This window comes from Zootoca vivipara, chromosome 7 (genome assembly GCF_965207765.1).
Source record: "Zootoca vivipara chromosome 7, rZooViv2.hap1.1, whole genome shotgun sequence".
Classification (NCBI taxonomy): domain Eukaryota; kingdom Metazoa; phylum Chordata; class Lepidosauria; order Squamata; family Lacertidae; genus Zootoca; species Zootoca vivipara.
The window spans coordinates 63,381,514-63,409,458 of NC_142590.1; the positions used below are offsets into that span (position 1 = coordinate 63,381,514).

Genomic DNA, 27,945 nt, shown 5'->3' on the forward strand with positions numbered 1-27,945 from the left:
TGAGACCTAATGCAGGTGGCAAATGGGTGGTGATCGTTTTGTTTTTGAACCATCATTGCGATTGCCTGTGATTTGCTGGGCTGTGGCAGGTTCCCAAGGAGTGGGTCACAGGGCCCATGAAGGAGTTGTAGTTGTGCTCCATCCAGCCTTGTGCAGTTAGGAAGGCTGGATGAGGCAGGTGCCTCCCTGTGCAACACCCACCCAACACCTGAGCCCCTTATCCAAGACAGGTGCAGCAAGGTGTGCTGATCTGAAGCTGCTTGCGGAACAAGTTCAGGAGCAAAGTAAATAGCACAGATCTGAAACTCATTTCAGTCAAAAGATGACATCGTTTGGGATTATCTTTAAAAGCACAGACTTCTAATCCTTTTTGGCCTAACCCTGACGGCGCTCATGCATGCAGAGTCGCCATCATTCCTAAATGCATCATTAAATGAGGGCTTGCATGTGGGAAACTGTTATCCCAGGGTTTTCTGGACACACAGATCCCTCATTTCAAATGTCCTCTTACTAGATTTCCCCCCCCCCTCTGACTAATGGGAACAGTTTTGCTGTCCTAACCATTATTTATGTTTGTGTCATAATAACATGTAGCCACAGGTGGGCAGGGAGAAGGGATACATATTTTATTTTATTATACAATAAAGTTTTATTTATTTTTAAATGTATTGTGGCTTTATATGCTCCTTAGCACTGATAAATGATCTCAAAGCAGTTTGCCAGATCAAAAATATTAAAATACAGTAAAATAAATCAATGGGGTGCGGTAAAGAAAAATGACCCACTCTCCAGGTACCTTTCCTGAATGTTCAGCTTACATTTAAAAAGAAAACACCATACGCTACAGTCCTATGCACACTTAATAGCCATTGGGTGAAATTGAACTAAGTTTTAGTAAGAATAGCCCCATTGAAAATAATGGACCCAACTGAGTCATGTTCATTAATTTTATTGGGTCCCTAAGATGGCTGCATGGTGCCTCGTATACCTCCTTCTGGCAACTCATGTAGCCAAGCTGGTGCCAAAAGTATTGCTCTGCTTTCCTTTGGACCACATCAGTGAGGCCGATAGGGAGGTTTTGTAGTCTGGGCAGCCCAGGACCTCCATACACACTACCCAGACTTGCACCCTGGGGTGGTCACTTCAGTGCTACTAATGCAGCGATTTGATTTCACCCCTAGAGACTCACTCCTTTGTCTCTTGAGTCAGACAGATGCCAACAATTGTCATTAAAATTTAGCTGACTACCACCATATCTATCTATCTATCTATCTATCTATCTATCTATCTATCTATCTATCTATCTATCTATCTATCATATCTATCTATCATCTCCAAGGGTCAGTAACAAGCAATAAATGGAAACAGCTGAAGTATATGGAAATGCAATGGAGTATATATTAGAGCTGGGGGGGGGGGATAAAACTATTTCAGATAATCAAAGACTGAGCTGAGTGGGACTTCTGAGTAAAGCTGCTATAACTGAGCTGATTAGAAGAAACCCCCCTGTCCGGATTCTTGCTCAGAAACCCACTGCTTTTGAAAGCCATTATGGTACCATGGACAGTGTGCTTTTTCTCTTTTTACAACTTTGAGGCAATCCATGGTTCAGTCCCTGCTGATGCTCCAAGCTTGTTAGTAAAAGATGATAAATAAAAAGATGATAAATACAGTCTCTCTGTCTCTCTCTCTCTCTCTCTCTCTCTCTCTCTCTCTCTCTCTCTCTCTCTCTCTCTCTCTCCCTCTCCCTCTCCCCCTCTCCCTCTCCCTCTCCCTGTGTGTGTGTGTGCAGATAAATATATGGTGAATTTACATATTTGGTTCTGAAGCATTTTTCTAAAAAAAAATTACATAAGATATTGACAAAAACTGTCAGGCAGAGAGCAAAAGCAAGGAAACCTCCCCATCTGTAAATGCAAATAATATGAATTTGCTTCCATCATTCATTAAACAAGTAATGTCCTTTAAAAATGACATTCATGAGATGTGCGTGAATTCATGCTTGTTGTGAAAGGGTGTTGTGAAAGGATGTCAACAGAATGTTTCCTTCATGTGTGCAGAGGGGAGTGGGGGGATTAACTAATATTACCATTGCAACTGAAGTGTTTGGTTTTTTTAACTCCACAAAATATAATTGTACTAATCCATGAGGGAAAATGAACCTGGTTACCTCACCCTTATGATGTTCCATGTGCAGGAGGTTTTAGACCAGGGATGGGGAACCTGGGAACCTTCTGGGAGTTGCTGGAATACAGTTCCCATAATCTCTGGCCACTGGCCATCCTGGCTGGGACTGATGGGCATCAAAGTCCAAACAACATCTGGAAGGCTACAGGCTCCCATCTGTTTTAGATGCTAAAAACTTAGACCATGTATACTGGATATCATGCACATCTGCACATCCAGATAAATACTATAATTAAACACTTAAACATTGTAGCATTTCAAAAATCCTGCTCAAAATCCAAGGTGGGTTTTTTAAAACAGCTTTTTAGTTCATGTGATTAGCATGAAGGAGAGAGAAACATGATGGAAAAGATATAGATAGATGATAGATTAGATAGATATAGATAGATGATAGATAGATAGATAGATAGATAGATAGATAGATAGATAGATAGATAGATAGATAGATAGATAGATAGATAGATAGATAGATAGATGATATATATGTAACATCACAATAGCCTATTCAATGTTTTAATGTCATTGATGGAGGAGCAAGTCTTGGAAGCAAACAAAATTAAAGGGAGTTACAGGTAGGTAGCCGTGTTGGTATGACGTAGTGGAAACAAAATAAAAAAATTCCTTCCAGCAGCACCTTAGAGACTAACTAAGTTTGTCATTGGTATGAGCTTTCATGTGCATGCACACTTCTTCAGATACATTAAAGGGGTGGCCTGTTGATCCAGTGGACTGACTAATGATGTTAAATTGTCGAGAATAATCTTTTGGAGAATATTCTTGAGAACATTCTCAAGAATATTCTTGGTTAATGAAGCAGCAGTGTAGATGACACAGAATTTACAGTTTGTGGAGAATATTCTCCGAATAATTTTCTAACTGCGAATATTCAGTGTCTCCACACCGGTTGGGTGGAGTCACGTGTTGCATTCTCGTCCAATGCCTAAGCCAATACCACTCACATGCTTAGTCGTTGTTGCTTAGTCGTTTAGTCGTGTCTGACTCTTCATGACCCCATGGACCAGAGCATGCCAGGCACTCCTGTTTTCCACTGCCTCCGGCAGCTTGGTCAACTCATGTTCGTAGCTTCAAGAACACTATCCAACCATCTCGTCCTCTGTCATCCCCTTCTCCTTGCACCCTCCATCTTTCCCAACATCAGGGTCTTTTCCAGAGAGTCTTCTCTTCTCATGAGGTGGCCAAAGTATTGGAGCCTCAGCTTCACGATCTGTCCTTCCAGTGAGCACTCAGGGCTGATTTCCTTAAGAATGCTAGGTTTGATCTTCTTGCAGTCCATGGGATTCTCAAGAGTCTCCTCCAGCACCATAATTCAAAAGCATCAATTATTCGGTGATCAGCCTTCTTTATGGTCCAGCTCTCACTTCTATACATCACTACTGGGAAAACCATAGCTTTAACTATACAGACCTTTGGTTGTGGCCTTTATTTACCCATTAACTTAAAATCACGTGTCCTTGTGTCTTATTTACTCCACGCGGGTGACGGGTCATCAAGGCACAAAGTACTTAATTCAACAAAGGCACAGCTGAAGGGGTCTGGTTCAGGTGCTTTTGTGAACCAGGCAGATTCCCCTTTCACAATCCCTTCCTCACTGTCCCCTCCCTTATTTTTATTCCCTACATTTAATTTTCTCATCCAATAAACCTGAGCAACTGGTTGGTTTGCCAGCAATCTCCCGTCCCGCAGGCAGAAAGGGAGGGGAATTTTCTTGTTTTTTTTTTTTTAACAGTTGACTGCAGACTGTTAACATAGCATTATTTTAATGAAAGGTTCCTGACTGCAATTACCCTCTGAAATGATAAATCTGTCAAAAGTCTTTCTCCTCCATTTTTAGCAAACTTTCCTCTCCAATGTGCTCTTCTTAAGCAATTTTTCATGTGTGCAGAAAACTCTGTCCAACAACTTCATAACTCTCCATTAGTATTGATGAAGCAACAGACCTTTTGGTTATACACCCAATGCAAAATTAAGCTTCAGAAGTCATTGCCATGGGTTATTGTTGAGGCTAAGAGCTTAGCAGGCCTTTCAAAAGGATTAGGCTTTTATAGGGACAGAAAGGAACACCTACAGTTAGCATAGACATTTCTAAAGGACTGAAAGCCATAATGTTTAAGGGATTAACTGTAACAACAGTAATTCAGAATTAAAACAAATAAATAACAAGTCACCTAAATCAACAGGCAGCTTTACTTTGGCTTGTGGTGCATTGCTGATAAATGTATATTAAGAGCATTTTAAAGTGCTATAAAATGTGCATTAATTAATAATAATAATAATAATATCTGCCATTATATTACACTGAACCAATCACCTTGGTTCTGTAACCAAGCTGAATTAGTGTTAAAATGAGACTGAGAAGATTCAGGTTCAAATCCTTGTTGGGCAACCAAACTCAGAATGTCATCCTGGGCGAACCTACTCTTCCACTTAGGGTTACTTTGAGGGTAAAAGGATGGGGAAGGGATAAGAATATAAGACAATCCTGCTGGATGAAGCCAATGGCTCATCTAGTCTAGCTTCCTGTTCTCACTGTGGCCAGCCAGATGCCTGGGAGAAACCTGAAAGCAGAACATGAGTGCAAAAGTGCTCAGCTCCACCGAATATCCAGAAGTTCTAGCGTAAAGAGAGAAGGAGAAAACGTTTTCTCTTAGCCACTTTCTCCATGCCAAGCATAATTTTGCAAACTTCTACCATGTCAGAAGTCCGACATTTCCGAATGTGTTAGATTTCCAAACATTGGAGTGGTGTGTGTGCTGAGGGTCTCCTTTTATGGCTTCGATCCAGACTTTGCTCCCACCACTCCCCACTTCCCCCACAGTGCCTTGCACCCTTTGAAAGTTTGCTCCCGAGAGCTGAGACTCTCTGGAACAGTGTAGGCGGGGTATCTGAGGGCCGCAGTGGGAAGAAGAGTGTGCAGAATCATCTCATCTCCCTCCTCCAGCAGGATCCCACCAATAGATTGAAAACCTTCCTTCGACAGAAGAAACATAACACAGAGCTGCAATTCTCAGAGTTCCCAGAGAAGGGAGGTTGATTGTTAAACCACTCTGGAAGTTGTACCTCTTTGAGTGGAATAGGGTTCTCCTAAGAACTCTCAGCACCCACAAAAATTACAATTCCCAGCATTCTTTGGCCAAAAGCATAGCTGTTTAAGTGACACAATAGTGCTTTTAGTGTATGGTGCAGATACGGCCTTAGTTAAGGTGTGTGGCGTGTTGATAGCCGCCTTCCAACAAATGCAAACCACAAAGTTTTGATGGCCTTGTACTTGTATCACAGAGAGGCAATAAAATTATTATCTTTCACCAGCAAGTGAGTTTTATTACACTGCTTTAAAAGATTTATTTCCCAGTCTAGTCTTCTGCAGAGCTATCAGCGCCCAATATTTCCCAACCAGCAATTATGCTAATCTCATGTTAATCTGAGGGGGGTAAGGGGAGTGTATGGTTGGTCTTATCATTCTTACCTTCAGCACTTTTGCTTTTCTTTTGTGATCAGCAGTTGGAGCTAAGATGCTATTTGTACATCACCATAGCAAATCTATTGTGTGTTCTGTGGGGAAAGCGCTAAACTCACAGCTTATATCAAGAGATAACAACCATTTTCCATTATGGAGACTTTGTTGAGATTCTCAGATGAAAACCTTGAACCATCCAATGTGAAGACCTTATATATATATACCATATATATATATATAGTCTGCTAAAATGAAATTATCGCAATGATTATGAGAGATCTGTCTCTTCAAACAGACCTTTGGTAATTAACTAAGGTAGTTCTGTGGTGTGATTTACATCCTGTTTTGCAAAAGTGCTCTGATGCAATTGCATAAATGCCATGCTATTTTAGAGAAGAAATCTTGGTGGCACTTCCAGCAAGAAAAAGAACAAATATATGGGAAAGAGATGTGACCACTTTGTGGCATAGGACTGTGAAGCACAAAAGGGAAATTCAATGCAATGAGAGAGCTGCTTTGGGTGCATTTTTATGGCAGATTCTCTGGCTGAATGCACACAGTCCTTTTGCAGAATGAAAATATAGAATATGTCTGCATCTTCTATGGTGTGTGTGTGAGAGCAACTGAGTCCAAAATCTGTACTCAAATCTTTTTTTCCTCCTGAACTCTCCGAGAACTGCCTTGTTTGTTTGTGTGTGACAAGGTTTAATCAGCAATTCTCTTACCTGCTCCAGCGAGGGCATCCACTGGCTCCCTGGGGGGCAGGCACAAGGTAATGTTTAACTTTATCTCTACTCTGTTTCTGGTACTTTAGCTGAGCGAATAAGCAATGTAAAAGAGCCCAGTGTTGTTGTTTTTAAGACAAGCTGTACTTCTGACCGAAGCAAAACTCGAGGTCATTTAGCCATTACTCCTACCTTCGTTCTGATTTGCCCATTTCCCAGAGCTGTAGAGGCTGCTGCTGACCCACTTGAAAGGAATAAAAAATAAGGCATCCCCACCCAGCAGATCTCAAAGCATCTGAGAAGACAGAAACCTAAATATATCCCAGAAGCAGGTTATTGCTTCAGTTTCAACAAAGGAAAAGAGAGTCCCGTCCTACCTCATTTTTAAAAGCTTGGTGGAAGGGACATGCCAACTATCTGGACATCTTCATAGCTTCCATTCAGTTACAAACCTCTCACCTTGCTCATGTACACTGGAATCTTGATTTCTGGACCTTGTGCTTGCAGTTGAGCCAGTGCTGCTATTAGCCCTGGATAAAGAGCTTTTGCTTACTTTCAAGTGAGAGTTGTTGTCATCAAGTTTTGGAATAAGAGCCTCACATGAACTTGGTGTGGGATCATTGAATAGACAAGTGTTTTTAACTGTAAGTGCTCTTAGAATGTTATTAACTTTTAAGGACATTTTAGGACATTTTAAGACGTTTTTGCAAGTCACCCTCTGCCATTGTCCAATATACAGTGGTACCTTGGTTTGCGAGCGCCTCGGGGAACAACCGCTTCCGTTTCCGACCCCCGTGGACCCAGAAGTGTTTACATCCAGGTTCTGCTGCGCTCGGATGCGCAGAAGCGCTCTATTGGCGTTTCACGCACGTGCAAAAGCACACCTCAGGGAGCGACCAACTCGGGGTGCGACCGGCTCCCCAAAACCAATTGTGGTCGCAAACCGAGGTACCACTGTACATACACACGGGCATACAAACTATTTTTGCACCATTGCACTGTAAGCCCACTACACTTCTTTTCACAGAAACTAAACTGGAATTATTCATGACCACATAACTGCCTTAATTCACAATCTTGTATCGAGGTTCCTTTTCCACTTCCGTGCACAGACAGACAGACACAGGCACCTTCTTTTCCTTGCACACTGCCTCAAATGTAACAGAGAGCATAACTAACAGGAAATCTTGATGGTGGACCAATCCTGATCTAGAATTATGTAGGTGAAAGATCAACAACAAAAACTGCACCTGTGACACTTGAGAATTCACTGGAGCATTATACAAAAGATGATGAAATTAAATCAATGTCATCACTTACAAGACTGCATGACTGACATGGGAATGAGCCACTCCACACTCCAACCTAGGTGTCCTAGGTGTTTATAGCAACTTGTAAACTTTACAGGGAACACTAAAATGATGGGGAAATAACTAGGCTCTTTTATGTGCACATATGGGACAAAGAGGAATACATGGGGCCTGCAGGTCAAACCACAGATTTCCTTTTCTTTTACTAATACAGTAACTGAATAGAGGGTTCCATTGTTAGAGATATTTGCAGACCTCAAAGTGTGTAAACTAAGGGATTTGCACCTTAAATACTTTGTTTTTGCAAGTCCTTCTCAAACCCTTCTTTCCATTATCTGCTGCATAACCAGTGAATCATACATAGGCAGTACATAACCAGTGGATCATATTTCTCTTTGTCCTGAAGATTCATGCTATAAATGTGAGAATTTCCACATTTGTTAGAAATGTAAATTTCTAGGCCCTGTGGTTGCAGAGAAATCCAGCATAACCCTGCATTATAAAAGCTCACTGGTAAAAACAGACAGTTGCTTAGATAAATAATTGCCTTGTTGTTGTTGTTGTTGTTGTTGTTGTTGTTGTTGTTGTGTGTAATATCATTGGATGAAACCCATTAAAAAAGTAGAGCAAGCATAAAGTCACTTGAAATCAATGAAACCAATGTACCCAGTCTAATAAATTCAATGTATAAAGTACCTCAGTGAATCTGTACAACAGCCATGTAAAGTAGGCCTGTATTATTACCCTCACACAGCAGATGGAGAATGGAGTCTGAGAGATCAGTAGGTCACAGAGAGTTGGTTATCCCTACCCCTGCCCCAAACACAAACACCTTGTTGGCTGGTGGAAATTTTGTTTTTCTTCCATAGAGAATAAGCACACCTTCCTGGTTCAGTTGTAGGGTGGGCCAATAAAGCCAGTCATTCTGCCTTGCCATCAGTTTTCCTGCATTGGGGTTTGGCCAGCAGCAGCTTGCAGACAACGTGTTCCAAGGAAGAGATTGTTCCGTTCCGTGGGATCCTTGCCTCTCCCGTGCTGCAGTGTGTTTGCAGTGAGGCAGTAATGCATAGTTTGTGCCTGTGATGAGCCTTCGCTCGGAGAAGGTTTGCTCATATTTGATCCTCAGCACTTTGTACTATGACTGGGCACATTGTTACCCACCTGGGCACATTGCCACCGACAAACCACAGCAGATCAGCACGCTGCCTGCTGGGATGCGCTTTACCAGTAACTAAGTTCACAGAGTTCTTTGTGCATCGTAGAAAAATGCTTCCACCTCATGCAGCAGGAATGCGGTCCTCAGATGTGCCAGGAGTCAGTGGCCATTCCAGTCTACAGCTGGAGAGGCAGGTTAGCGCTCAGGCTTATCTAAAGCTGAATTCCTAACCATAATAATAATAATAATAATAATAATTTATTATTTATACCCCGCCCATCTGGCCGGGTTCCCCCAGCCACTCTGGGCGGCTCCAGCCACTCTGGGCAATTATTTATCTAAGCAAACTTACAAAACAGCTGGATTGTATTTTGAGATAGCCAATGTAGTGTGCGTGGATCTCCACTTATGCAGTAGAGCTTCTCCGTCCTGTCCTCCCCACACAGGTAAAAGGTAAAGGACCCCTGGACGGTTAAGTCCAGTCAAAGGCGACTATGGGGTGTGGCACTCATCTCACTCCAAGGGAACCAGCGTTTGTCCACAGACACCTTTCCAGGTCATGTGGCCAGCATGACTAAACTGCTTCTGGCACAATGGAACACCGTGACGGAAGCCAGGACGCACGGAAATGCCTTTTACCTTCCCACCGCAGTGGTACCTATTTATCTACTCGCATTGGTGTGCTTTTGAACTGCTAGGTTGGCAGGATCTGGGACTGAGCAATGGGAAATCACCTGGTTGCACAGATTCAAACCACCAACCTTCCGATCAGCAAGCCCAAGAGGCTCGGTAGTGGTCTAAACTACCCCAAAGGACTGCTGCCAGTCGGTGCAGACTCAGCAGAGTAATCTTCCTATGTTAAAGTCTGGAGAGCTTCCAGAGCAGCCTCTGGCACAGTGCATGGCCCCAGGGCATTGCATTCTGGGAATGCAAGAAAATGTGATGCAGAAGGCTCAAAAAGTCATGAGACCTTCAGCAAAACATCGTTACAAACCCTCAACGAAAGACCTTCTGGTTTTTGTCTGGGATTGTCAAGAGTTATCAAGCCATCCTCACGTCCTCTTTTTCATGTGTATGTAAAATGAGAGTCATCATCATAGCAATCCATAGCTAAAAGTAGAAGTCAGCAAATGTGTCCTTTCTTTCTTTGCTCTTCGAAATATGGCAACCCAATAATCTGTGCCTATATGATATAGAGGGTGTTGCCACCTGCTGGCAATGAGTGAACTTACATTTCGCATCTTTCATCTATGGCATTGGAATTTGAAAACAACCTTTTCAGAATGGCAAATCAGGCTGATGGTGCCAAAGGCCAGAACTCTAATGTATCTGCCAGAGATGGATCAAATGATCAGGACAGGGGAAACTCTTCCCTCCTGCAAGGGAGATGGCTTGGCAGTAGGAGATGGCAAGGATGCAGCAACTGTGTGCCACAGGCCTCCAGTCACTGCTGGTGTCAGGAGGATGAGGGAGGAGCTGATGGTGAGCTGCAGACACAGGATTGTCTCCTCCAGTGTGTTTACACGGCACTGACCTTGCCATGGCCTTGCTCCTACCCTTCTCTGCCCCAGTATGCAGCAACAATGTGGGGGGCAGCTGGCCAGGTGAGCACAGCTGCCCCACCCCTGCTGCTCTCTGCTATTGTGGCTTGTGTGGCTATTATTATTGTATTGTTAATCTATTCAACTTATGCACCACCCTATACTCAGAGGTCTCAGGGCAGTTCACAACAAGACTACAACATATAAAATCAAACCAAAAGCAGTAACCCAATAAACCCCCACCTCCAAAGAGCCACATTCGAAAAGAGTATTGGATGTCAATAAGATCAGCCAAAGGCCTGATTAAAAAGGGACGTTTTTGCCTGGCGCCAAAAAGTGTATAATGAAGGTGCCAGGCAAGCTTCCCTGGGGAGAGCATTCCACTGCAGAAAAGGTCTGTTTTCATGTTGCCACCCTCCTGACCTCTCAAGGAAGAGGCACACGAAGGAGGGCCTCAGAAGATGATCTCAGGGACCGGATAGGTTCATCTGGGAAGAGGCAGTCCTTGAGGTATTGCGGTCCTGAGCCGTTTAAGGCTTTATAGGTCAAAACCGGCACTCTGGCACTTATGAAAGGTGAAGTGGTCAGAATGCTGTACCTAAACTTGTTTTCTAAAATACACGCCTAATTCTCACTATCCTGTAGTAGCAAATCTGTCTGGACTTTGCTTCTTCATTCTTCAGACAGGAGTGCATATTCAAAGCTCTCCCATTCAAAGTAATTCTCCCACAAAGAAATGTGATGTCGGGAAGTGGGTGATCTGAGCAGCAATTAATGCAGCAATATCAGGGGAAGCATCACAGTGCAAATTGTGAAGCAGAATTAATCCATCACTAATAAATACACTATTATTGCATTCTAGAACATGTTGCGGGATACACCCACAATTAAACACCTGCCAGTAGGGCCCAGAGACAGAAGGCAAAACAAAGCAAGCTGGTGCCCTATTCGTAGGGAAGCAAGAAGATGTGGAATGGGCAATATGGGAACAGTGAAATGGCTCAAGCGCTTCCCACCTCCATTAAACCTCATGATCTCGCAAGCAACAACGCAATCCACCCACCATCATGTATGGCATTCAAGGAAACTAGAAAGAAACACATTCTGTGTATTCATACTCAGTGCTGCTGTGTTGTTGTTTTTTAATGTACAGAGAGAAACATCTCCCCAAACTGCATGTATCAGAAGAATCAGCATGGAGAGGGCTGGGGGACTTTTTGATTGAGAAAGACAGAGCACCAAAGCTTCCCTAGCAATGACATTAACAGCATTTAGTCAGTAAGTTACAGCATCAATTGAGCCCCCTGTATGGTCAAAAGATATGTGCAGCATTATTTGTAAAGGATCCTCTTTCCTTTTGCACTTTATAGATTCATAATCTCAGAACCGGCATGCCTCTCCCTCTGTCCCTAAGAGAATGCAAAGTGCCAATGATATGGCCTTGGAGGGAAGACTGCAGTGCAAGATCATTGCAATAGTCATCATCAGGACTCAGGCTAGCAAGATGCTGGGTGCTTCCATAGGAAGCTCAACGGGCTCATAAAGGGCTGAGAGGGCATGAAGTGCAAAGTCATAGTGATCTTTTAATAATGTCTGTACATGCAGCGACTCTACAGCTAATGCAGGAAGATGAGGCAAGGTGATGGAGCACTGGGGGTGGGAGGGGGGCGGGAAGGGAAAAAAGAGGTGCAGACTCTGTGCGACAGGATCTTCATCTTTCCATGCAGGCCCTGGAAAAGAATGGAAAGCAATTGTTCAATTAAACTGCCTCACTTACAGTGTTCACACAGACACTGTCACGATCTTTGAAGTTTTTCCTTTGTACACACAGCAGTGTTTAATAACAAACATTCCAAGCAAAATAAAATAAATAACTTAAGTAACAATAAAATAAAATAAAATGCCCATCGTGGTTGGACTAAGTAGCCAACACTATGTGACAGTTGAGCGACGGCCAAAGACTAAGGAATAATGACCATTACACCCACACTTTCTGTGGCCACTGCTTTCTGCACTGCTATACCACCCAGGTCCAAACTATGCTGTGTTATTGTCAACTCTGACAGCAGAATTTCTGCTCTTCTTGTGCCAAACTTTTAATGACTGAGTGCATTTATCCAGGCAATGTGTCACTAGATCCCATCACTTGGCACTGTATTACATGTCTGTCTGCACCAAGAGCATCATGTGATGACTCCAACTGCAAGGAACTAAAACAACAACAACAACAACAACAACAACAACAACAACAACAGGCTACTTAGTGCCCATTCCATCAGGCTACCTGAACTGTTTCAATCCCAACTGGTCCTAATTGTAATCCCTGCGTGCCCATCCTCCCCCCCTTCTGTGCCATGTCTTTTAGCTTGTAAGCCGGTAAGAAAGGATTGTCTTGCTACTGATCTTGGAAGCTCCTCTGGGATGCTTCTTGGATGAAGAGTGGGATAAAATGCTTTAAATAAAAGGAAAGAAAAAATTGGACCAACAGGAACCTACTGGAAGGGGCAGCAGCAGGAAGTGAATAGGAGGAATGATAGTTGGGTTACACACAGTCATCTCACCAGCCAGGTTTTAGCTGAATGAGAATGGAATCCCCCTCCCCCCTTAAGTATGAGCTGGCTGACTATATATCCCTTCTCAGAAAAGTCAGAATTCAACATAAAGGCTATGGAAGATGGAGGGACAGGAGGAGAATGTGGTCAGATTCAGACTTCAGACTTCTGTTTGCAGACCACACTGGTTTTATTCGTTTGCTAGCCTTAGTCCTGTTTCCTCTTCCACATCTTTAGTCTAGGAATGAGAAGTGAGGATGTGGTGCAGTGATAGCTCTCTACATTGTATAAAGAGAAGCGACTGCTGGCCTGGTGATTTTCAGGACTTGATCCTGAATCGTACAACAACCTCCAATACAGTCTCTAAGGCAGGGGTAGCCAATGAGGTGCCCTCCAGCTCTCATCACCCCTGACCTTTGGCTATACTAGCCAGGGATGATGGAAGTCGGAGTCCAACAACATATGCAGGAAAAGAGTATGTAGCAGTGAGCACCATTCCTAATTTGTGGAACTGGTTAAGAAGCCAGCTGACTCTGACTGGTTCTAAAACAGTTCAGTGAGATTTGGATCACTGTTTCTGACACTGAATGGCATGCAGAAAATATGAAATAATTAAAAGCTTTGTGTCTGAACAGATATATTCGGAGATTCAAAAGTTGTTTGCCATCATTATCTCGGAGACAACGATTCAGTGCCCTGATCGGTATGTCCATAACTCTATCAGCAAGTCAATTTTCTGAGTCCCGGCTGGCATCTTAATAGGGCACTCTCATGTTCAGGCTTGTAAACATTGAGGCATGGTATCACATCTCCTCTTTCCAAAGCTGTGAGGCTGCCACTCTATTTTTTTATGATTGTTGTGAGATGCAAAGCACCTCGTAGAACTGCAGTGGGGAATCTGTGATTCCCATCATCTGTAGTCAGCATGGCCAATGGTCAGGGATAGAGATGGGGAAGAAATTTGATTCAGTTCACATTGAAAGCCAAATTTATCAATTCACATTCTCTGAAACTGTTTTGAGAACGGAAACACAGCCATCCTCCAAAATCCGCACTTATTTGGCTTTTTGCAGTGCAGTTCTCCAACTAAACGATAATGTATATGCCAGGGGGAAATGTGCATGAAAATGAACAGTGAAAATAACATCCAAAAATACACTATATTAGGAGAAACTGCTTGCATTTGATTGTACATTAATCAAAACTGCATGCAAAATGTTTTTATTGGGAGAAATTCTCACTAAAATGAGGAAGCGGTTTCTTGAGGATTTTTTTTTAAATGCAATTTTCTGCAGAAATGTGGAGGAACCAAAAGAAACAAAATTTACAGAGCCTTCCAACCTTATTCAGGGATTATGGGAGTTGTAATCCAGCCCCACCTGGCAGGCTACAGGTACCCTATCCCTGACATATATTATCTAGTGTGTGCCACCAAATAAGTTTGAACCTGTTTTACATAAACAGGCAGTAGTTATTAAAGAGGAAAGAAAGAAAGAAAGAAAGAAAGAAAGAAAGAAAGAAAGAAAGAAAGAAAGAAAGAAGGCACAGCCTAAACTTCCACTATTGAATGGAGCCAGGAATGGAGCCAGGAAAATGGTGCTGCTTGTATATCCATGATTCAATGGTTCAATTGCCCAACATTGCCCACTGAGTGGCTTCTGCATTCAAGGAAGTATCAGTCAGGATATATATTGTGATGATGCTGAGACTGGAACCCTTTACCAATGATAGCAAAATTGTTATGGATAGGAAACTAAATATATAGGAGTAAAGTAAGACTGTCATACTTCTCACTGTCCTGTTGGCGATTTGGCAGCATCAAACATTTTCTTCCTGCCTTCCATTCCTGACATGGCCTCCACATTCTTACGCCAGTCACCCACTTCTACAGGACGCTCCTGTAAAGAAACCAGGAACCTTACCTTAGTACCATGAGAACAGTATAGTAAGGGCAAATTCATAGCACCAGAGCTGTATGTGCATTGTGTGATCCCACCTTAACCACCAATTAAGTGCAGTGTGGTGCACGGACTTTGGCATCTTGAGAACTCTACTTTCATGTCAAAGTTTCTAGTCCTCATGGCTGTGAAGGTGAAGGTGGGTGGGTAATGCCCATGGCATCTCAAAATTCAGAGGAAAAGGATTAGGCAGAATTTTCAAAGGCCGTGAGTTGGGACTTTGCATTCTGCATTATAACATCTTGCCTCTCTCCAACAACTGGAAGAGGATGTTATCCAAATTGGCTTGGGTGTGTGTACACATGTCACAGAATCCAGTGCAAATGAACTTTTGAATGAGTGAAATTCACACATACTCAACTCTATGAGGACTATGCCTGCTCCTTGCCCACTGGCAACCCATCATAAGCAGACATTGTCATGCCCAAGATTAAATGTTTGCATGTTGAGTAAAATGTGTTTGTGCAGACGTTCAGAAAGTCTTATTATTATTATTATTATTATTATTATTATTATTATTATTATTTAATAATAGATTTATTATTCATACCCCGCCCATCTGACTGGGTTTCCCAGCCACTCTGGGCGGCTTCCAACCGAATATTAAAAACAGTATGGCATCAAACATTAAAAACTTCCCTAAACAGGGCCGCCTTCAGTTGTTTTCTGAAAGTAGAATAGTTACTTATTGCCTTGACTTCTGCTGGGAGGGCGTTCCACAGGGCGGGTGCCACTACCGAGAAGGCCCTCTGTCTGGTTTTGCCCTCTTAAGGTGGAAGCCAATAATATCAGGCTGGCCAAATACCGGTATAATCACAGCCAAACATGGAGTTTTAAGTTGACGTTTTAATCATTGTTTTGCTAAGGTTTTCATTGTTTTAAGTTGGTTGTTGTTTCATTGTGCATTATGTATCTTATGGTTATCTGTAATCTGCCTTATGAGGGCTACACCCTGTGAGGTAGCCTAATAATATCCACATAAAACAAAGAGGCCAGGCTCATCACAAACATGCACTGACCACCACATTTTCCCAACATGCCCCCAGTGCATGCAGAAAACATTACTTAAACCAGCCTTTCCCAGCCTGATAGCCTCCAGATGTATTGGACTATAGCTTCCATCAGCCCCAGCCAGCATGGCCAATGGTCAGGAGAAATGGGAGCTATAGGCCAGAATATCTGAAGGCTACCGAGTTGGGTGAAGCTGGTGTCAGGCTCCCTTCAGGCTGGGAACCAAAACACACAAGCTCCTTGTATGGCTACCACACCCTTAGAGGTTGGAAAGAGAGGCCCACGCTAGTGTTCAGGGAGCTTAGCATGCTCTGTTAACCATGGGATACTTTGGGTATCGGGTTCAAGGCATCTTCTGAGCCTAAATGGCATTGTGCCAGAGTTTGGGCCAGTGTTTGGCAGGCACACCAGTGTCTGGGCCAGCTCCTTATCAGGAATTTACCGCATGCTGACATTTTTTTCAGATCTGAATGACTTTATGAGTAATAAAGACAAAGAGCCAGAACATTAATATTTGCTTCCTCCATATGCAAGCTTGCAAAACACACTGTATGTGTGGTGAGCTCCTCTATGTATTATGAAATAGTTTCTGTTAACTACTGATATTGGAAAAGCTAATATTCGAAACAGATCCCCATATGCTGGTCCAAGCAGTGATTTTTCCTCCTAAGAAAAGCAAAGTGTGAAGACTTTCAGCTCACTCGAAGGCTACTTACAAATGTTACCATTGAGATAGGGATCAGTAGGTGTGGGAAGACGTGGGTTCAGCAGCCTTCGTCCATGATTTCAGCCCTTCAGTATGTGTGCAGCTGCCACAAATGAACTATTTCAAAAGTGCGTAGCACAACTCTTCAAACAGCTAAATCAATCATGGACTGTCTTGACCGTGAGTCAAAACAAGACACAGTAGAAAGGTCAGCATGAGGAGATGTACAGACCACAGATAATGAGCAGCTCAAATAAACAATCTACCACAGAGGGGGTCTGGCCATGTGTCAGCCTGGCCTCAGTTGTCCATGCTCTGGTGACCTCCAATTTGGACTATGTGAATGTGCTCCATGTGGGTCTTCTTTAGCAACTGCTCCCTTGAATTTAGATGGTTGGGAATATCCAAAGGATAGCATTATCATGCTATCATGCAGCCAGTTGAAAGTTGAAAGAAGGTCAGCACACAGGTAAACCTTTCCTCCATAATCTCTTTAAGAAGCAACCACTGACCTTTTCTGTGTCCTCCTTTTTGACAGACTTGAGGTTGGCTCTCAAGTCCATGGATACTTTGTGCTTAGAGCCAAGCAGAGCCCTAAGCATAGCGTCTGCAGAGACACGGACCCTCCTCAAGGGAGGACGTTTGAATTTTCCCCGAAGGTCAAGCACCTTCAATTTCAGGTCTTTAATCTGCAGAACAGGAGATCAGAAAAGAAGCCTCATAAGGTCATTAATGGGCATGCAAGGTCTAAAGTTAAGTTGGTCAAGCCTTTTTTTTCTAAACAGGAAGGAGTTAGCGTGATCAGACTATCTTTCTCTGCTGCAGGAATGGATGCTCTGGGAATCCCCTAGTGCTAACAGTGAGCCCTCACACCTTCCTTTGTGGGCGCCCTTTGCGGGACCGCGTGCAGCAACCTGGGCCACGTGGGACCCACCAGCTGGTTGGGCTGGCCTGCCTCCCTGTGCTAGTCATTGGAGGTTCCCGCCAAACCTCAGTTAACCAATCAGCTCCACTGGGAGGTGGGGCCAGTTGCATAAATAGGAGGCGGAGCCGGCAGCAAACATGCGGACAGCTCTGGAGAGGCATTCCTGGGGGCAGTTTCATGCCTGAATCTTTTGCCACGCTCAAACAAAATAGAAAAGGCACACTGGGTCTCCTTTTCCCACTATCTTTGTGCACTTTGTTAAGCAGCTCCTGCACCAGGAATGTCAAACCTGAGAATGTCAAGAGAGCTTCTGAATGGTGACAAACTAGAACACATGATCAGCCCAAGGGCTTCATTAAAAAAAAAATCCAGAATGATTATAGATGTTCCAGGAGGTGGTGAATGTTCCTGTTTTCAGTTCAAACCAGAGATCTCCACCTCCGTTCTCTCAGGCCTAACTGCCCTAAGAACCAGCTCCTGAGCCCAAGAATACAACAATGCACATTTACTGTTATATTGTGAAGATAGCAGCAGATGTCATTTTGTTTTCTTACCTCCCGCATGTTGTGGTTACATTTTGCTTCAATGTCATATCGCTCCTCATCCACAACATCTACCTTCTCATGTAGCTCTCTGCACAGATCCTAGAGAGAGAGGTTGAAAGGAAAACGGGTGAGCTGGCATTTTTCTCCAGGACTAGTTTTGATAGAACTACTACACAAGAAGGCATTTTACTTTTCCTTCTTATCTGGAAGATATGATGTATTTTTGTAATGGGGGGAGTCTCTCAACAGCAAATTTGGCAAAGAAAGAAAAAGAAACCGGACAAAATAAAAATAAAACATCTGCTGACATTAATAGTACAACAATTGTCAATACAAACCATCTCAGTTTAAACATATAAATTGATATATTCCCCTTGAGACAGTTCTTTTAAGCACCTCAAAGCTCTGGTCTAAATAAGAACATCTCCAGTGTGAAGGAAGAGACTTCTTATCTACCTCTGGCTGCATCTACACAGTTATTTTAAAAACGCTCTATAAATGCTCGGGGGGGGGGGGAGAGAGAGATTTCAAAGCTCACAATGGAAAATTTCTTAGAGTTCCAATTTCAGCTCTACAACACCATCTGGTTTCACAGTGTTATAATGCATTTATAACTTTTTATTTTTACTAATGTAGCTGAGTCCAAAGGCAAAAAAATACAGCACAAGCTGGAGACCTAACTCCTAGTATGGCTCATCAGAGCTCCATAATGCTCAACAAGATCAGCAAGTCTTCAGAAGCCATCTTTACTTCCACACAGCTCCCTCAACCAAGAGAGTACCTGGAGTTGGGCAAACGAAAGTCCACTGGTCCGCAGAGGTGAGACCCTCTCTGCCAAATACCTCTCCTTTTCTCCTTGTTTGTCCACTTGCTCTTGTTCCCACTGTTCTTTAGCTTTAGCCAGCATCAAACTCTGAGACAAAGAAGTCGAAACATTTGAAATTTGTAGGCTTTGAGAAAGTTAAAATGATTACTGTATAGGTATTGTTATTGTGTGTATTTGTGTGTGTGTGTGGTATGTTTTTTAATGTATATTTTTAATAGTGTTTGTATTTTTTTCTTTTTTCTCTCTGAATGTATAAAATCAATAAAAATTATTATTTAAAAAAAATAGGGGGGGACTTGGGGAAGTCCCAGAAACAATGGTTTGAAATTTAGAAGAAAATTAAAATGATTATAGGTATTGTTATTGTGCGTATTTGTGTGTGTGTGTGTGTATGTTTTTTTCTTTTTATGTATATTTTTATAGTGTTTGTATTTTTTTTCTTTTTTCTCTCTGAATGTATAAAATGTATAAAATCAATAAAAATTATTATTAAAAAAGAAAGAAAGAAATTTGTAGGCTTTGAGGTTTTGTTTCTCTTTCCCCACCAACGCCCCCCTCCCCTGCTCTGTTGGCTGCCTGTTCCTTTGGAAGGCTTGGAGGCTGCAGTAGTTGGTGTGATGGTCAGCAGGGCACTGAATGTTTATAGTTCAGGATGAGAGCCTGTGCAGTCGGAATACTGATGAGATAAAGTTCCTCACTGCTGTTCAGAGGGAGAGTCCTATTGGCACACAGCTCCCCCATCTTATTAGGATTCCAGGAGGTATGTCCAGCTGCCTTTGTCATACAAAGTGACTGGCTGGGGATTTTGTACTGAGGGATAAGGATGGCTGTGTGTTTGTTTACAGGGAACCAGGCAGAGGGCCTTCTCGGTAGTGGCACCCGCCCTGTGGAATGCCCTCCCATCAGATGTCAAGGAAATAAACAACTATCTGACTTTTATAAGACATCTGAAAGCAGTCCTGTTTAGGGAAGTTTTGAATGTTTGATGTTTTATCACTTTATTATTATTATTATTATTATTATTATTATTTTATGTTGGGAGCCACCCAGTGTGGCTGGGGAAACCCAGCCAGTTGGGCGGGGTATAAATAAATTAGTAGTAGTGAGTGTTACTAATTAATAGTATAATGTTTATTTTAATAGGTTGTTAATTGATTAATATTGTATTGTATTTGTTTTCTGTTTTGTACATTGCTTTGAGATTCTTTTGTCTTGTTTTTAATTTCTAGCTTTTACATCACTTTGAGATTTTTTTAAAATTAAGACAAGTTCTAAATAAAAGAAAAAGACAAGGAGAGGGATCCTTCAAAAGATCATTTTTTAAAAAAAAATCAGCGCTTCCACATTTTCTGAGATGTGAGTTCTGTCATAGGTCAACGCAAACGTCTCACAGGCTCCCCCTACAATGGTGGAATTCCTACACAATCCCCAACATTTGCTTAGGATAGCTTCTCTTGTGTGCAGCACACTTTAACAAAAGCACCGTAGCTGGTTTGTGACCTCTAAGAGGATCTGGGGTCGCATCCCGACTCACCTTCAAAAGGAGTTTGCGCGAGGCTGTGATTTTGGATTTCCTCTGAGGGAGAAAGAAGAAATATGTAAATAAAGGAAAGCCACTTTAGAACAAATACGTTTTGCAATCAGTTGCAGAGTTGCACCGAAAAATAAAAAAAGAACCCAGGCGCAACACTTACCTCCCTGCAGAAGTTCATTTGGGTGGAGGAATAAAGACAGGAGAAAACAGAATGAATATGAGGAATATAAACTTCTGCTCAAGAGAAGAATAGAATTGCTACTGTATGGAAAAGTAAACCCATCACACCTCTACTTCCCACTAATCCAGCGATTTCCAGAAGAAGTTGGAATTTTCCTACCCTCCCTATGCTTTGTTTTGGGTCACAAATTGTTTTGCGAAGTGCAGATTTGGAAGGTTCACCTCAAAATGTGAATTGAACTGAATTCCCGTCTCCATCCCTAGTAAGACCTTATCTGGGAATATGGCTGTTTTGCTTTCATTTAGACATGCAATTTAGATGTTATTCAGTATTTCTCTACAGTTCAGCTGTTCTTGGACCCAAATTAAACACCACACATTCTCACGGGGTTTTCCATAAAAGAGAAGCATCCTATTTTATACGTTGACATAGATATCCACAGCTGTTTTCAAACCTAGAGATTCCCCACTTTATGGTCACATCTACTAGTGGGATCATGGATTAGTTGTCAGTGGGGGAGCTGTGCCACTCTTCCAGTAGTGGGCGATGACATCCCTGAAACAAAAGGGCTGAATGGACTGGCTACCTCCAGCCTAAGGGACAGAGAAAAGGAACAATTCCTTTGCTAAATCCCATTTTAGAACCTTGCCTCTAAGCTTGGGAAGTGTAGGTTCTTCTCTGCCATCTAGTGGCTGGTTTGTAGAAGTGGTTTGTGAGTCTTACTAACGCTCTCAAAACTCAAAATTCTTTTATAAGTAAACTCGCTAGGCAGCCTCTGAATATTTGCTATTCAGCCAATGATCACTGAGTTCAAAATTTCATGTCTTACCCTTGATATCTGACTGTATTTGACATGCCATGGCCTTTTGAATTTAGCAGTATTGGAAACTAATGCCTGAGAGCTATTATTTCAGACTTTCTACCTTTGGGGAATGCTTTTCTCTTCACACCATACCTTTAAAGCACTCTTATACCACTTCAGCAATGGTGGTTGCCCCCAAAGAACCCTGGGAACTGTAATTCGTCAAGGGTCCTGATGAATCCCCAGCATCCTTAACAAACTATAGTTCCCATGATTCTTTGTGGCTGTTGAAGTGGTATAAGTGAGCTTTAAATGTAGGATGTGACCTACAACGGAACCTTTGAACATCACAGAGAATTTAGGGGCATGCGCAATTCACACTAGGGAGTGTTTGAGGACACTATTGCCCACTGTGAAATGATAGTGTGTCCTGGCTTATGTCTGAGCTAGCATGCATAGGATTGCACTAGAACAAATCTTGATATGGCACTGGTCATGGGATTGCCATTGAAAGCAACAGCCCTGTATCACATTCTGTTTTCCTCCCACTGGTCAACTCTCCTTGTTTCCCCACTATGATACAGGTGAACCTCTGAAACAGGTTCATGTTTCTCTTGAGTTATCAACTTTGCAAGTCCTTGGTCACATGTGCAAACTGGAGAAACTGTGATGTACACACACCACACTGATGCACATCCCTCAGACATGTATGCAACCATACAACACAACCACACACATATGCAGCCACACACACATATGCGTGTGTGTCCGCGCGCGCGCACACACACACACACACACACACACCCTGGGGCAGTGGGCATCTTCTTGGAATGCCCAGCTGGGTAGCCAACAGCAAATCTTCCCTCCTAAGCTCTCCAAGAAGATCACTCCCCAACCCCACAACCTGGGGTGCCAAATTTGATTTTAAAAAATTGGGGGGGCAGGTAAGCCCCACCCTGCATAATCGAACATGACACAATGCGGACACACCCTTTGAGTGGAAATGCCCATCAACTTTGTGGGGGCCTGGCCCCCACAGCCCCTAGGAGTTGGCTCCTATGCGCACAACTATTAGGGTTGGAAAATGCCTCCTTTGGAAGCCAATGGAAGATTTTGTTCACTCTAAGTGCAACAAGGAAGCAGCAATTGGAGGCTGCAGTTGGGGTGGGAAGTATTAACCATTGACTCACCAGTTCGGTTGCCCAAAACTGCCCTTCCCAAGTGGCAATTAGGCTTGAAGAAAGCCTAATTCTATTTGGCTAAAATAGAAGGCTTCTTTCAAGCCTACTTTCCATGGCGGATGCAACGAGACAAGGGTGCCAGTGTGCTCATAGGTGCCATGTTGGCGATTCATGATCTACCTAAATCATTTCTGGGGAACAGGAGAGAACTGAATGTGGAGCTGACATCTTTTTCAGCAGCATTCCTCGGGACAAGTCTCCCAAATCTACTTCCGCTCTAAGTGCCAGGTGTCATGCATGAGTTAATTTAGGCCAAAGTCAGAAGAGGAATCCAGGAAGCAAGATCCAAAATAGATGTAAATGGAGGACACCTGAAGTGGCGACAGGCAGACGTGGTTGTTGTTTATCTTACTTACTGTTCAGGCATCGTGCAATTGAATTGTGTGCCTACAATTTGAAAGAAAAATAATCAGCAATAAAAAATGAAACTGAAACCTAACCTTTAAACACCAGCACAAGTTCAGGGTCAGCCCTACACACAAACATAATTTTATTTGCATGCTGCCATTCCATAGTTCAAACCATGCTCAAGGTGGTTTATAACATGAAAAAAATACATAGTGACTATATAACAAAAGTTGTCATAAACAATAAATAAAACATCAAAAAACCAAAACCAAGTTGAACAATTTGCACATATATCATAATAAGATCTACAACAAAGATACAGAAAATTAATGGCAATAACAGCAACAAGCCCTGAACAAAAAACCCTAAACAATACGCCAGCCCAAGAGCCTATTCGGCAGCCTCAGCTTTTGTAGCTGGAGTCAATCCAGGCCCCACCCTCCTAGTCCAGGTGCAAAAAAGGCCTACAAGGCAGGGAGCAGTTTCTCCAGGACTCACAACCAAGGTGGCCTCTGGCCTCTTCAGCAGCCTCAGCTTTTGTACCTGGAGTCCATGAGGGCACCACCTGCCTAGGACCCACTCATAAGACAGAATGAGATGGACAGCAAGTGGTGGGTGCTGGTAGGATGCATCTAGCTGTGGAGTGGGCCAGAAGTGTGAGTGACACACAGCCTCCCCTGCATCCCCACGGCTAACCCTGCCACCTTCAGATGAGGTGGTGGACCTGCATCGTCTGGTCACTAGTGTAGAAGCAATATTTATCGGTCAGTCCAGTCAGCTTCTGTATGTGGAAGAGTGTGTGTGTGTGCCAGCCATCTTGCAAAATGGCCTCAGGCATTTCAAAAAGGCAGGTTTTGAATAACAACAATCTGTTGAAACAGCAATTAAGCTTTCAATGTGTTTATTTAATGTTTAATCGTTTGGTAATAGATAACACTATAATCAGAGAATTGTAGAGTTGGAAGGGACCCCAAGGGTCCAACCCCCCCAGTCCAACCCCCTGATATACAGGAATCTCAACTAGATATGTACCTTGTTTGTAGTGTTTCTGCAAAACTTTATGGAGCTAAGCCAGTGATAAAACTGCAGAGTGCCAGTGGGTCATTATTCTATATTCTAGATCAGGCATCCCCAACCTGCGGCCCTCCAGATGTTTTGGCCTACAACTCCCATGATCCCTAGCTAACAGGACCAGTGGTCCTGTGGGATGGTGGGAACTGTAGACCAAAACATCTGGAGGGCCGAAGGTTGGGGATGCCTGATCTAGATGGCTAGAAATGATGAGGATACTTTCCCCCTACAGGTGCTGCCTGGTACTGCTACCCCAAATCCAAAGAGTAGTCACTCACATAACCTACGTAGTTGTACCTACCGTGTTTCCCCCTTTTTAAGACACCGTCTTATAACTTTTCCCCCCTCAAAAAACACAGGGTGGCTTACTTTTGGTGGGATGTCTTATTTTTTTATTACCGGTACGGTTTTTACGGTTCAGGGCGCTGGCTCAGGGCACTGCTGGGCTGTCTTGAGTGCTCGGCGCTGCAGCAGCCCCCAGTTCCGGGTGGCGGGGTGGCAGGCGTCTTTGGCCGGGCCAGGCAGAGGCCGCTGGCTCATGCGCTCCGCCCGCCGCTGCAGGGCGCTCCAAGCTCCTTGGCCGGGCCAGGCAAGGAAGAAGCAGTGAGCCCAGCAGTGGCGGCAAGCACGGAAGTGGCAGGGATGGCGGTGGACGAGAAGGCAGAGCGCGGGGATGCAGCCAGCAAGGCGGGAGCGCGATCAGCTGTTAAGCGGAGCTCTTGGAGCGCCTCATCATAGCTGATCGCGCTCCTGCAGTGCTGGCTGCATGGAGTGACTCTGTGAGTGGAGGTGCCTGTGGAGGTTGGTTTCCGCGGCGCGGAAGTATGGCTTATTTTCGGGGTATGTCTTATATTTCTCAAATACTTAAAAACCCTGCCATGGCTTACTTTATGACTACGTATTAAAAAAGGGGAAACAGGGTATTTGGTCCTACCTTTTAAATATCAGGTTGGGCACACTCTATATTGTGTATCCATGGAACAGCATTTAGACTATATGGATGGCTTGTTCCAATTAACTTCTGGTAAAATCATTCCACCAGTTCTTAGAGGTCCACTAATTGAAGATGCAAAAAAAATACAATTGTCCCACACAAGGTGCTAAGAAAAATGAGGTCCTAGGCAACCCAGGAGAGTTTTTCTACCTCTGCTCAGGCATTTGCTGTGCTATTCCAAGCCGAATCATCTAAATACGTAAGAGGCAGGGAGAAGCAGAAGACACAAGACAGGCTAGCATCTGATCAAATTAGAGACTTCTGGTCAAGATGGAGCATTACTCTCCCAGAATGTCTCTGATAGCCAGCACACCTCTATTGTTTACTTTTTTGGACCTTCTGCTGCCATGGAGAGAGATACTAGCAAAGCTGTGATGTGCAGGAGGTCAGCCTCAAATTCAAAGAGCAAGAAATGCCATAGACAGGAGGCTGTGCCATGTCAAGCATATCTACAATTCAGCAACTTGGCTTCAAGGGCTTAGCTACTTCTCGAATGCTAATTGCTCACAACCCCTCTCAGTCCCTCAATTTTTACAAAATTATTTCTGTTGACTGACACTTTGGAGGGTAAGATAAGGAACTTCCCTGAGAGGGATCAAGTATGTGAAAATCCAAGTCTTATAACACATGAGTCTTAGATGAATGCACACGTTCAAATTTCATGTGTCTTTTTTTTAAAATAAAAATTCAATTCAAATTCATAATGCATTTTTGGTCTCACTTTTGCATTCTCTTAAGAAGCTGGTTTACACTCAGATTATTTGAAGCTTGCTTGCATCTGAGCAATTTTATAGGTAGCATAAAAGATTTAAGAGCTCCAAAATTCCCTGCAGCGTACTAGCCTTCGGCAAAATGACTGCCTATCCGAAACCATTCTAAATAAATGTAAAGTAAGCATAAGTAAATGTAAAATGGGAAATCCGATTGTAATGAAACCCATGATTCTCAGGATTCCTTTGACTATAGGGCTGAAGAGGTAACTTTGAATATTGCAGTATTTCTAATACTGCTGCACACTTGGCAATATCACAATTTTTCATCCATAATTTGACCATAGAATTTCTTTTGTTCAGCTGCAAAAGCCTCATTTTCATTCCTACTCTCTAAACGGCTTGACACCGCTTTGACGGCTCATATATATGCCCGCTTTTTGCTCAGCAGCTTCTACCTTTAAGTCCTTCAGCGCATCTGTGGAGCCCATGTCTTCCACAAATAAGATATCCATTCATAAGAACATACGAAAGGTTCTCCTGGCTCAGACCCAACGCTCATCTTGTCTAGCATCCTATTCTCACAGTGGCCAACCAGATGTCTATGAGAAACCCACTGGCAGGACGTGAGCATGGCAGCATTCTTCTGACTTGTGATTCGTAGCTATTGGTAGCTTCATGCTCCATAAATGTCACTCGGGAAAAGGTATGGAACTTGTGGAATACACATCTGTGACTCGATCATTTTGCTCTTTCAAATGAACTGTCTCAGTGCTCTCCGTATCACTATGGACGGCATTCAGGAACAATTCCTCCAGTTTAGTTTCTGCTAGATAAATTACCCTGGCATAAGCAAAGTTCTCTCGAAGTTCTGTTGGGAGTCAGCAAATTTCTTTGACACCACCATGGTGTTAACAAAATGTAAGTATCCACAATAAAATAGACAGAGAAGGCAAACTCAGCATAGACTTTTATAGATGCACTCACCACAAATGAAGACATAAAAATAATTAGCACCATTTCTGCACCTGTCATCTACAAAAGAGCTGGAATTTGATGTGGGAGAAAGTCAATTTGTTTTTTTCAGAATTCCAATTTCCCCAAGAGCCTATTGGATCCTGTTAGACACCCAGTCCCCTCGTGCAATGCCTTTTCCATCAGGGAATCTGATCACTGCCATCTGCTCTGGGGAATTTTCATAAGCGTTTCTCTTCAGATCTAACGCTTCACCAACCGAAACCTGCCCTTAAGCTCCTGGCTAATCTATCTGCCTAGTATTTGCAAAGTGCTCCAGATTGAAAAGGGGAGGAGGGGAAAACCATCTCAACCAGCCTGCGTCTGCATTAGTGCCTACATGCCATTGGCACCGCAAGTGTAATTGGTTTTAATGGCAGTTGCCTGGGTGCATCCCCTCCAAAGCTCCTGCTCAACCAGCTGGTATTCTCATTGCCTTGAGCAAAATAAGGTGGTGATTTCTTTCTCTCTGCTCCAACCTATAAATCAACACATGACTATACCTCCCGCCCCAAGGCTAACCCTTTGATGAAAACACCTTACCTAGCGCAGTCCAGGCGGGAGGGAGGTGCTGGCTGAAGGATGGAAGATTTCAGACTGTGAGGAGATGAGGAAAGGATGGGGGTATTAAGCTGAAGCCAGACCGCAACTGGTCAGTAAAAATAGAACAGATACAGATACCCTTCTGGGACGCCTGCATTCACAGAGCAAGAGGCGATGTCTAGAGATGCAGCAGACCCCACACCCACACATTGTGTATACATTACGTGCACACTACACTTTGCACTGCGTACATGTTATAATGAGAGTGGGGAAGCGTTTCCAGCCTGAGGGCCGCATTCTCTCATGAGCAACGTTGCAGGGGCCACATGCCATCAGTGGATGGGTCAGGGATATGACTCTTTCCTCCATACAGTAGATTGCATTCTAGCCACGCAAAAGTCAGAGGTTTCTAAATGCCATCTTTCTATCTTCCCAAAGGGACGTGGGTGGTGCTGTGGGTCCCAGCTCCTGCCAACCTAGCAGTTCGAAAGCACGAAGTGCAAGTAGATCAGGGGTCCCCAAACTAAGGCCCGGGGGCCGGATGCGGCCCAATCACCTTCGAAATCCGGCCCGCGGACGGTCCGGGAATC

The 27,945-nt window shown here is 43.4% G+C and overlaps 1 protein-coding gene across 2 annotated transcripts; it reads right to left on the reverse strand.

Moving 5' to 3' along the window:
* Positions 1-11,957: 11,957 nt before the first annotated feature.
* TNNI1 (troponin I1, slow skeletal type) lies at positions 11,958-27,413 on the reverse strand. 2 transcript variants are annotated; one of them, XM_060277489.2, is made up of 8 exons: positions 27,356-27,413; positions 23,028-23,062; positions 20,452-20,493; positions 18,873-19,004; positions 18,101-18,190; positions 17,134-17,310; positions 14,734-14,844; positions 11,958-12,124 (listed from the first exon to the last, which is right to left on the reverse strand). In XM_060277489.2, the coding sequence occupies exons 4-7, from the start codon at positions 18,996-18,998 to the stop codon at positions 14,737-14,739; spliced, it is 501 nt and encodes a 166-aa protein (XP_060133472.2). In that variant the 5' UTR covers positions 18,999-19,004; positions 20,452-20,493; positions 23,028-23,062; positions 27,356-27,413; the 3' UTR covers positions 11,958-12,124; positions 14,734-14,736. The 2 variants fall into 2 exon arrangements, with proteins under 2 accessions (XP_060133472.2, XP_088530573.1); XM_088674447.1 differs by having other exon boundaries at positions 26,786-27,413.
* Positions 27,414-27,945: the final 532 nt, after the last annotated feature.